This window comes from Impatiens glandulifera, chromosome 1, assembly GCF_907164915.1.
Source record: "Impatiens glandulifera chromosome 1, dImpGla2.1, whole genome shotgun sequence".
In the NCBI taxonomy this organism is placed as follows: domain Eukaryota; kingdom Viridiplantae; phylum Streptophyta; class Magnoliopsida; order Ericales; family Balsaminaceae; genus Impatiens; species Impatiens glandulifera.
The window spans coordinates 44,888,406-44,901,355 of NC_061862.1; the positions used below are offsets into that span (position 1 = coordinate 44,888,406).

At 27.4% G+C, this 12,950-nt stretch overlaps 1 protein-coding gene across 1 annotated transcript; it reads left to right on the forward strand.

The window, feature by feature from the left end:
• Positions 1-5,627: 5,627 nt before the first annotated feature.
• Positions 5,628-7,161, forward strand: LOC124930303 (phylloplanin-like). Its single transcript, XM_047470662.1, has 2 exons — positions 5,628-5,821; positions 6,781-7,161. Exons 1-2 carry the CDS (start codon positions 5,647-5,649, stop codon positions 7,047-7,049), a joined length of 444 nt encoding a protein of 147 aa, XP_047326618.1. The 5' UTR covers positions 5,628-5,646; the 3' UTR covers positions 7,050-7,161.
• The last annotated feature ends 5,789 nt before the right edge of the window (positions 7,162-12,950 follow it).

The following is a 12,950-nucleotide window of genomic DNA, read 5'->3' on the forward strand; positions in this document are numbered from 1 at the left end:
TTTATTTTTAACCGTTTTTCAGTTAATGGACCACAATTCGATTCAAGTATCTATTACTCTCACATATATATCCAAATTAACCATATGTATCTCAAAATTTTATTTGTGAATTCTTAAAAAAAAAGAAACAAAAAAAATGAGCATTACTTATTTCACTTTAATTTTAATTTTTAATTTTCACAATTTAAAATTTAAACAATATATTATTTAAAAAATTAAATATATTTAGATAAATTATATATTTAAAAAAATTATTTATTAATTTATATTTTAGGTTATTGAAAAAAATATATTTATAATTTATAATTTTTAAAATTATAAATTAATATTTAGTTTTAAATATATATATACACTTAAATATACTAAATCATATAATATAATAAATATTTACAACATTTAAATATTCTATTTTTAAATTATATATCTATATATTTGAAATAAAAACTATATATAACTTTTTAAATCATAAAAATGTTATATTTATATATAATTTAATTTAATATATATATAATTAAAAAATGAATGTATAACTTTTTTAAATATCTATTATATATTTATGCTTGATATACTTTAGTATATATATAATAATAAAATTTAAAAATATATTTAAAACTTGTTATATATATATATATATATATATATATAATTTAAAAATAATATTGTATAAATTCTTTATTTTTTTAATATATCTATATGTTTAATATATATTTAAAGATATTTATTAATTTATATTAGGAAAATTAATATTATATTAAATAAGTCCTAATTATAAATTAATATGTATATTTTTAATAATTATATTATAATTTACATATAATTTATTTTAAATCATATACCTAAATATATATTTTATTATTTTTGAAAAATATATAAATATATATTTAAGTTGTTAATATAAATAACTGAAAATTTTTAATTCAAGAACAAAACAATAAAAAAATATATTAATTAAATATATATTTTACAAACTATGACATCCTCTCTCAAGGAAATATGAAGAAATGGCCCTCCTAATTGTCCTAATTCTAAAAAAGGTCCTCGCCTACTGATGTAAAAATGGGCCCTTTTTACCCTGAAAAAAGTCTCAAATATTCCTCGCGCGCTTAATTTATCGTTCATTTACGAGAAGTGTCATTCACGCATTTTTATCTAAAATGTGTGAGTTGATTAACACGTTTTAGATGAAAATGCGTGAATGACACTTCTCGTTTTTCAATTTACGGGAAATGATATTCATGCATTTTCATCTAAAACGCGATAATCAACTCACGCATTTCAAATGAAATGCGTGAATGACACTTCTCATCTTTCATCGTATATATAACTTTTTTGCCCTAATTTAAAACAAAACCCCGATTCATGAATATCTATTTCTCTCACTTTCCCCACCCCCATCCCGACTCCCCTGAAGACCACTACTACGAGCAGCTGACGACGACGACGACGACCAAGATACCTCTTCGTTTGAATTTGTGATCCACTACTCTTCGTTCTTAAAATGGGTATGTTTATTTTATGTTTTTTTAGTGATTATGAACACTAAGTTGATTATATTATAATAAAAATAATGTCTAAACAAAATAAAACTTTAAAAGATTTATAATATGCCTAACAAATACCTATTTATGATCAATTGGACCAAAGAATTAAGAAAGATGGAGAAATAATTGTGCACAAGATGCTTTTCAAATGACAATGGTCATGTACTATATTTCCTACACTTTTTTTAGGTGTATCTTTACCATTTGTACTAACAATGAATTTCAGACATGTCTTCTTATTGAGGGTCTTATTGTTATGAATAGAATATGTATTAGATCAAAATATGTTTGTCAATCATATTGCATTAGATAAAAAAAAATAGATCCCAAACATATTGATTAGATTAGTTTTGTTATATTACTTTAAATACATACCTACAAAGAAATATTTGAGGAAGAACATTGTTCAAGATTGGCCTCGTGTCACGACATTCAAGAAAGACCACAATATGTATTAACTTTTTACGCTATATAATTGTTACCTAAAAAACGAAAATGAGAATTATTAGAGAAATTATTCCATTTCTTTAATCCATGATTGCTTTGGTGATGTGCACTATCTTTCCTAAGCAATTGTTATGGTTGTTTCATTTCCAATCATTTTATTACAAAACATTATATCTAGATAATGGGTCTAAAAATAAATATAGCTAGGATAATAAGAGAAATAGAAAATTTTCCTTAATTTAATTTATTGCTTTTGCAATTCCAAAGACTCGTGATTTTTGTTATGATTGTCTTCATCTCTCATAATTTTTATTGCAAAATTAATCTGTCTAGCTAATGGTGCTTACATTTAGGATAATAAGAAGAATAGAAATTTCCCTTTAAGCTAGATATGTATTAGCATGCTGAAGAAAAAGTGTGTGTTTCAAAGAACCTTGTACAAAATCTAACAGTATTTAAAGCTATTATACCACTTTAGTTCGATTTTCATTAAAAGTCAACGGTTTGGTATGTTAATTTTTTTAATTAATTTTTTTTTTTGGTTAACATGATAAAATATTAAATATTTTATTTGAAAAAAAATATTGAAATACAATTCCAAAGAAAGTAAAATAGAAATGAGAATTACAAAATAAATTGGATTGAATTCAATTAAAATTACAATTTAAATTATAATTATTAATCTTAAATGATATAATAACATAAAAATTAAAATTAATCTCTTATTTTAATTTTAATTCAAATTCCAAAGTTAAAATGCACTCTATACTCCATAGTAATAATAACTTTGAATCTAAAATGGAGAAAGAAGCATGCATGAAATGAGTGATGAAATACAATTCCAATGTAAGTAAAATATAAATGAGAATTACAAAATAAATTGGATTGAATTCAATTAAAATTACAATTTAAATTCTAATTATTAATCTTAAATGATCTAACAACATAAGAATTAAAATTAAACTCCTATTTTAATTTCAATTCAAATTCCAAAGTTAAAAAACACTCTATACTCCATAGTAATAATAATTTTGAATCTAAAAATGGAGAAAGAATCATGCATGATATGAGTGATGAATGATGAATACAGGGAGCTTAGCTAGGAGATAGGCTCCAATTAATTAAGCATGAAGTTTTGTTAAAACAATTTGTGTCTCTATTAGCCCCTCTTTAGAATATGTTGTAATTTTTTTTTTTACCAAATTTGAAAAGGGATTTTGGACCATTTTGGTGATGAACATTCTGAATGGAGTTAAAAGAAGCATGCAAGAAAGATGCGCACAAATAGATTGAAGCCCACACAACAATACGTTCACTCACTCTCAAGCATGCGTTTCGTTGCAATTTCTGTTCTATTTTATTTTTATTTATTTTGAAGGAAGGAATCTAGTCTGATCCCTCAACAATGACTTTCAATTCAACTTAAAACGTTATAAGTGAAAATTGAACTCGTGAGATTTCTTAATTTAAGAACCCTTCTATTACTTTTCTTCTGAAGAATCGATTTTTGTTCTAGTATCATGCTGCACACGAATTTCTTATTAGTTGTTTTCATATATACTATAAGAAAGAAATTAAGTAGTGTTACCATGAACTTTTTATCATCTGTTCTATTTTCAAATATTTATTTTTCTCTAAATAAGGACCTTGGGATTTCAAAGGGAGCAACTAAGCTGCTACCTTGACATATATATATATATATATATATATATATTATATATTATGCTTATGTTGTTGTTATTCACTCTATGGGGAGGAGTCTCGATTTTTTACCCTTCTTAATATTTATATATATTAAAAAAGTGAACATTGATAAACATGATGCCATAACTTCTGAAACTGCGTCTTGTCTAGAGACTTGAGGTATGCAACTTCACAAATCGATCTTCAAAATTTCCATTAAAACCTAAAATATGATCAATAGAAATAACATGAAGGGGAAGAAAGAAATGAAACACTAAGATACACAATATTTTTTGATGTTTGATTTCATCTTAGTTCTATTTTTGTACCATTTAGATTGGGTTTGGAAGAATTATTTTGTCATCAATCCTTATTTTAAATTTGTTGTATATGACCTGCTCCTCCAAACATTTGTTTACTTTACATATATTAATTGATTAAAGATTTTTTTTATACCTTCACAAAAAGTAAACAATATTGAAGATTGGTGGTAACTTCATAGATTAAAAACAAAAAATTACCTATTATTTAAGACTTGAGTTAAATATTTATGTTAAAATAAAGAAAGAAGATTGCATTTAATGATATATAGAGTTGCATATGTAATGTCTAATCTATGAGATTAGATTAGATTAGATTGAGGTTATAACAAAACTAATATAATAATATAATATTGATATTATCATAATTTATAATATTGTGATAATATCTTACATATATATATTAGCTTATATTCTAACATTCATCCTCAAACTCAAGATGGAAAATGCTTGAACAACTTGAGATTGAAGGACAAAATGTTAAAATATTGATTGTTTATTCTTCAAACTTCAGAAACTTGTGAGCTCCATCTAGTTGCAAGATGACAATGTGTTACTAATTAATAAAACAACGAAGTGTAGAATCGCTTGAACATTGAATGCTGGGTAAAACAACAATTGAATGAACTCTGAAGTTACTCGTGAGTCTCGAGATTCATCCAACGACGGGATGACAGTGTGTGCATAAAAGAAAACCAACGAAGAAGGTAGAATCCCATGGGTATAGAATTCTGAAGTGAAACAACACCTGAAAAGAAACTCATTATAACGAAAGGATCATAGTATGTTGACTAAATAACTAATAAAAAACACATATGATTGGATTAAGACTAATAAAAATGTAGGCATTAATTACTAGGATAAAGCAACAACTGAAAACAAAACTTAAAGAATATAATTGTCGAAAAAAATAAGATTATCAACATAATTATTGTAAAGAAAAAAATATTATTAAAAAATATAATAATAATAGAGCATTATTAAAGCCTCCATAAATGGCTAAAGTAACTATTCATAAAAACTAGATTTTGTAAATAAAAACAAATCTTTAGCTCTAATACCATGTTAGATTAAAAAGAAATTGTATTAAATTTGGGTTACATATGTCTAATATATAGACATTAAATTAAGTTTATAAAAAAACTAATATAATATAATATTGATATTATCATATACCTATATATTATTTTATATTCTAACTATTTATATATTTTAAAATGCTAACATTTGAAAAGGTAAAAGAATATCACCAATCAAATATTTCAGTTGAAGCAAATACTCCATTTATTCCCCTCAAGAGTCATGTTCATTAATTTGATTTTATAAAATTTGAAAGATGGAAAAGTTGAAAAAACATTATTTCCATACGACTTACCAAAGTTGGGTCATTTGCTTCTCAAAAAAGATGTCTTACTTGGGGAAATTAAGAGACAATCGAGCCTAATGTGAATTTATTTATTTAATTTTATAATTATTCCATTTCCTTTGACTTTGTTTTGCCATTCGGTGGAGGTTGTATTAGCCAAAAACTCATTTGATGTACATTCTTTCTATCCAAATTGCTAGAGTTGGTTGCCTATAAATAGTGGGTTGTTGATGCAGGATAGATATACCTATCTTAAATATTTCTGAACCATTTGAATAAGCACCCAACCATGTCTTCAATGTCACCATTGTTCATTATGTTTTTCACCACAATAACCATGGTTATGACGGTCCAAATGACCGATGCCCAGATCTTCCGCCAAACCGTCAACATCACCGGATCGGTGGCTTGCTCTCTTAATGGTAGCTTCGGTGTTGGCAATGCTAGTGTTCCACCTTTTCCTAGTAAGAATATTTGTTACAAATCATTTGGGTTATAATATTTATAGTCAACTCAATTCAATTATAGAAATTACTATTAAAAATTAAATACTTTTTTTTTAATATTGTAATGTTTTGTTACATCTCTTTTATTTGGATAATTATACAAAGAATATACATTTATTATGTTTATTAATGATATAAAAATAAAATGATTATGATTGAAAAAAAAACTCTCTATTTAAAAGAAACAAAACAGTTACATTATAATAAGGATAATATTAAGAAAATAATGTTTAACAAATCAAAATGTAATAAAAACTATATTATGATCTTGTCACACCACACAAAAAGTTACTTTAATTCTCAAATTATAAAATACCAATTTTGAATATTTCACAATTTCCAAATATTTTTTTAGAAAAATTATGTACACAAAATTTGAACATGTCATCACTTGAACATATCTGTTTTTTCAATCTTCGCAAAAATTTGGATTAATGAAATTTTTTCACTTAAAAAAATGTACACTAAAGTTTTGTAGAAAAATCAAATCAAACACAACATGTCATTATTTATCAAATAAATTATTCTATAAAAACAAATAAATATTTTGAAATAACCCCATGTCATACAAGGTCTTATTACAACCAAAGTTTCAAGCTTTTTGTGACATCAAGAGTCACAGAATATATATATATATATATATATATATATATATATATATATATATATATATATATATATATATATATATAAAATATGCTTTTAGAGCATTAGAGTTAATGCATATAAGATCCATATTAGGAGTAATCCAGAATGGAACTAGTGAATCACAAGTTAGAGATAATATAGTGTTGGAGGCTTTTGTAATATTATAACATATTATCACATTTCTCGTTCTTGGTTCTATAAGTTAAAGGAGATTATTTTATTTTAAAGCTTAATTAGTCATTATTCATAAAGACATTTTGAACTTGCAGATGCGACGGTGCAGTTGGAATGTGGATCAGGAAATGTGTTGGCCAGCACCACGACAAACAGTTCGGGGTCGTTCTCAATAATTGTGAACCTGTTCACTAACTTCTTCAACCTACTCAGCGGTTGCAAAATCGCGGTGCCGACTCCTCTCTCCTCATGCAACGCGTCGCTCCCCTCAACCGGCTCCTTATTCATCCCCTTCCAAGAAGTTGGACCCAATATCGTCAACGGTATCTTCAACGTCACCAATAGATTTCAGTTTCTTCCATAATTGGCCGGGATGAAGTCTACAAACTAAAAGTTACTTAATATGGTATTGATGTTACACATATATATAAGAATGTACTAATAATTAGTAGTCATATATACATATATATATGCACGTGACTAAAGAATGAATAAAAAGGAGCTGCAATGGTGCATCTACTAGGTTATGTATGCACTATTTAGGGTTCCTTCCTTAAAAAATATATGGTTGTAATATGGTTGTATTGTCATATGATATATAGTATTTTAATTGACAAAAATAAGTGAATTTGTCCCACCTTAAAAAAAGGAAAAATACAAGAACATATGAGCTACTTTGTAATTGGTCATCATTACCCAAAGTATAGGAATTGTTTAGTTAAGAGGCTTTCTCTAACTTGTCACAAAAATTTTCTTTTGCTGAATTATTTAAAAATTGCGTAAAATTATTATAAAAATATAAAATTAAATATTGATATTATTTTTCATTAAAGTACGTTGATTATACAATTGAATGCAATAATTTTACATAAAAGTTGGTTGATTCAATAATTGAATGCAAATTGAAAATGCATTTGCATTCATGGGAGGAGTTTTCAATTGCAATTGAAACCTTCATTTTGATGAGCAGTGTACAATGTATTTTGAAAGACAGGCAGTCGCTTACGAAAAATTTCAACACAAGAGGATGTATAAATGTTTTAAGAGAGCAATGAATTCATCTATCATCAAACCAATTTTCAACATTGTTATTTTGATGAATTTGTTCAAGATTGTTTAATTTTTGATTTATTTCTATAATTCATCTATTAGGTATACAATTTCTTGTAATTCTTTAAAAAAAAAATCAAACAATTTTAAAATATTGGGAAAGCTAAGGAATAAATTAAATTATGTTCCTCAAATCATGAAGAAGGAAACAAAAGGTCAAATGGTCATGTCAAAATAATGATTAAATAAAATAAAACTTTAAAAGATTTATAATATGCTTAACAAAAAAACCTCTTTATCATCAATTGGACCAAAGAATTAAGAATGATGGAGAAATGACTGTGCACAAGATGCTTTTCAAATGACAATGGTCATGAACTATATTTCCTACACTTTCTCTTAGGTGTACCTTTACCATTACTAACAATGAATTTCAGACATGTCTTCATATTGAGGGTCTTATTATTATGAACAGAAGACGTGTTAAATCAAAATATGGTTGTCAATCATATTGCATTAATTAGATAAAAAAAAATAGATCCCAAACATATTGCATTAGATTTGTTTTGTTATATTACTTTAAATACATACGACAAAGAAATATTTGAAGAAGAACATTGTCCAGGATTGGCCTCGTGTCATTGCATCCAACAAATATCACTATATGTACAACTACTTACGCTAAATCATTGTTACCTAAATATGTAAATGAGAATTATTAGAGAACTTATTCCATTTCTTTAATTCATTATTGCTTTGGTGATGTACTATCTTTCCTAACCAATCTATATATATAATGATGTTTAATTTTTAAAGTGTCCGGATTGCCGGGTCGAGAGTTGTGGTTAGTTTGGATATTTATGTGAGAGTAAATGGATACTTGGGTCGGATTGTGGGTTGACCCGCCCATAAACTTAATACGGTTAAAAATAAATTTAAAATGTTATTTGTAGATTTCTAACTTGCAACCTAACAAAACAAGTACAACCCTTTAACCAACTAGGCTTACAACACTTTATATTTATGATTCAACACCAAATTTGATGAACGTGAGACATTTTAACAATAAAAGTTTAAATTTTTAACTAACTAATCTATATATATAATGATGCTTAATTTTTAAAGTGTTCGGATTGCCGGGTCGAGAGATGTGGTTAATTTGGATATTTATGTGAGAGTAAATTGATATTTGGGTCGGATTGTGGGTTGACCCGCCCATAAACTTAAAACGGTTAAAAATAAATTTAAAAATGTTATTTGTAGGTTTCGAACTTGCAACCTAACAAAACAAGTACAACCTTTAACCAAATGTGATTGAGATGTGGTTTGTCGAGGGATAATAGACCGATATCATTTGAAAGTGGTTAAAAAAATATGAATCAAATATTTAATTGACCAAAGTGTGAGGTAACGATGCTAATTATTAAAAAATATGAATCAAATATTTGATTGACAAAGTGAAAGTGTAAAGTCACGAAATGAGAGATTCATTCGAAAAAATATGTGATGAAACATGTGAGAAAATAAGTTGTTTTATCGAAGTGAATAAAATTTGAAATGAGAGCGTTATATTTTTTATTTTAATAATTTTAAAGATTTAATAAATATTATTATAATTTTTTTAATTTGTTTTATTTTTATCCTTATCCGTGTGAATCGGACGGAAATTTTCCTAGTTGTTATGGTTGTCTTTATTTCCATTAAATTTATTACAAAAATAATCTTTGGCTAATGGTTCTAAAATCAAATCTAGCTAGGATAATAAGAGCAATAGAAAATTTTCCTACAAGATAAATATGTTTTAACATGATAAATGAAAAAGAAGGGTTGAGACTATTGATGGTGTTGGGAAGCCTAGATGGGGTTGTATTGGGAAATTTGAGGAAATGACCTTAAAGACTGGGTTATTTGACCTGGTGGTAATTTGATAATTTAATTGCGCTCGTGGTTCTATATTTTTTTTTATACGATTTTGCCCTTGTCGCGAAACGCTAAGTCACTTAGCGTTTCGCGAAGTGGATTAGGGTTAGTATAAATACTCAAATATTTTCATTTTCTTAGTTTTCTTTCTCTCTCTTCTCCCGTTCTCTCCTTCATGGCGGCCAGCGGCGACGACGGGCGGCGACGGACGGCGGCGGTTATCTATACAGATCTATACAGATTTACAAGATCTTCTAACATAATCCATTTATGTTTTTATCTATACAGATTTACAAGATTTATAACCCTAAATCTATTTTGCATGCAGGTTTCCGATTCTAGGGTTTAGGGTATGCAGATCTCCGATTCTAAGGATTTGAAGGTCGTCGAGGTAGATGTTCATTTCAGATCTGATAAACAGTTATGTTCATGTTTACATTTTCTTCATTTCAAAACCTGTTCATATTTCGTTCATATTTGGTTCATATTTGGTTCATATTTGTTTATATTTGTGGGTTCATATTTGTTATTTGGTTCATATTTGACCATTTCGTTAAGTGTGGTTCATTAATGGGTTTTGCATATAATCTTAGATCATATGAGTTCCGTTTCAGGGAAGATTCGCTAAGGACTTACCGTTTCGCTAAGTTCTTAGCGTTTGGCTAAGTTCTCAGCGTTTCGCTAAGTTCTTAGCGTTTCGCTAAGTGCTTAGCATTTCGCTAAGTGCTAAGCACTTAGCGAAACGGATCTTGTCTGTCTTCATCACCGGTGAGACTGAGCTCAGGATTCCTAAAGGCTCCAATTAGAGCCATGAATCCTTTGATGGTTGCAAAAACCTTAGGTGGAAATCTTACATGGTATGTATCATGTATGTATCTATGTATGTAATGTAAGAAAATAAGAGTATAATTGAAATTTGTTTGTTTGATTGATTGTAGTTTCGAGAGGGATTGGCTACGGAAAGATCTGAACGTGATTGGGTTTGGGTTGATCGGATGGTTAGCACCTTCCAGTATTCCGGCGATCAACGGACTCTTTCCAGCATTGGGACTGAGCAATTAAAATATATTTTTGTTTCTTTCTAATATTAATATACATAAACAAGTAAACAAACAGGTTAGGCTGGTTACTTGACACTTGAGATTGTTCTTGGCATTGACTTTTGGACAAATTGGATTCAATGGCAGGACTGAAGATTACTTCAGTAAATAAATAAATTAATTCTAATTAAGAAAATAATAATATGTAAAAAGTGAACTACTTTCTTTGGTATTTGTTAATGAATGTTTAAGCTGCTTTTGGTATTTGTTAATGAATGTTTAAGCTGATTTTGTTTCATTTCTTTCTATACCATTTCATTTATGCATCAAACTAAAACATAACCATTTCTCTACAAATGAACATTTGATTTATGCAAAAGTAAAAAAAAACAAACAAACATTTTCTATACCATTTCATTTATGCATCAAATTAAAACATAACCATAACAAACATTTTCTATACCATTTCATTTATGTATCAAATTAAAAATAATCATTTCTCTACAAATGAGCATTTGATTTATGCAAAAGTATAAAAAAAAAAAAACTATAAAAACACCATCTGTGGGAATTGGACCCACAACCACATGGTTAAAAGCCACGCACTCTACCAGATGAGCTAAAACAACTCATGTTATAATATTTAGCGAAACGATAAGTCCTTAGCGAAACGGGAAGTCCTTAGCGAAACGGTAAGTCCTTAGCGAAACGGGAAGTAAACCCTAAACAACAGTGATTCGAAGATGCATAAACCAAACATCAATAAACTTGAAATATCATAAGATAAACGTACCAAGTGGAACAGTGCTCGTGCTCGTCGTGAAACTCATTGTCGTTTCGCCGCCGCCGTCGCCGCCGATCGCCGCCGCCCAGTTTAGAGAGAAGGAGGAGAAGAACGGGAAGAGAGAGAAGGAGAAGAAAAGAAATGAAAAAAAATGAGGGAAGTTATATTAAATAGTAAGGGTAATTTGGACATTTCACACATTTCACTTCGCGAAACGCTAAGTGACTTAGCGTTTCGCGACAAGGACAAAATCGTCCAAAAAAAATAAAATCACCACGAGCGCAATTAAATTATCAAATTACCACTAGGTCAAATAACCCAGTCTTTAAGGTCATTTCGTCAAATTTCCCGTTGTATTTCGGGGGCATGCCATTATTCTATAACCATATAAATTATTATTAGTTGTTTTAAATTTATTTATTTATTTATTTATAATAATATATTTATACATGTGTTTATTTGAAATTTTGCATTAATATTATTTATGTAAATATAATGTTATTATTTAGTTAAGCACATATAAAATTGAGAAATTTCATTAAATGTATATTTGACATATTAAAAACATGTTCTTTTATATTAGATAAGATGGTTTCTTACAATTTTTCAACCAAAGGAATATTGTTATTGTTTGTACGGCGTTACATAATTTTATGAGAAAGAGTTACATATTTTGCATTAATAATCTTGTTTATTTTAAATTATTAAGCAATTGAAAAAAATCAAAGCAGATAATTCTACATATTTGTATAGAAACAAACAATTATTTATATAATTTAGAAAACGGTTTAACACCAATTCATTAAAAATACTTAGAAAGTAAGAGGGTTAAAAATAAAAAATAACCAAATTCTAGTTTTATAATAAGATAACAAACAAACGACATTAAAATTTTTTAATGGTAACAATCAAACAATAATACAAACAAAGAATACAATTACCGTTCTCATCTTTCATGTTATTTCCATATTCGTCTTGTAGGTCATGTTGTTTTCTTCCACATCCCCTTCCTCGCTTATATTTTACTAAAGTTGATTGAATTATAGCAGATGATGATGTATGTCTGCTCTAATGGTTAAGTATACCTCTATATGAACTTGTACTAATCTGATAAAATGAATTATTTTTCAGTATTTCAGGGATTTTATCAATGTTTTTTATTTAGTTTTGCGGATTTAAAAATCAACAACCCTACTTTCCTCCTCACTCTTCTCCTCTGTTATTTCTTTACTTTTTTCTTTTGCTTGTTCCTCTTCATTGTCTTCAGAATCTTCTATTTTTACAATTTCATAGATTTCTTCGTTCTCTATTTTTCATTACTTTCTTCTTTTACATATTCCTCATCTTTTTTTATTCTTTATGATTGTTCTTGACTTTCACATAATGCTATTATATTTCCTAGGCTAATATATAGTATAATTTCAACTTTCAAAATAATCTGAAATTATTTCCCATATCTATACAAAATAAT

Coding starts and splice junctions, on each gene's coding strand:
- LOC124930303 (XM_047470662.1), top strand. CDS start 5,647: ATGTCTTCAATGTCACCATTGTTCATTATGTTTTTCACCACAATAACC. Junction 5,822..6,780: donor TAGTGTTCCACCTTTTCCTA/GTAAGAATATTT, acceptor TTGAACTTGCAG/ATGCGACGGTGCAGTTGGAA.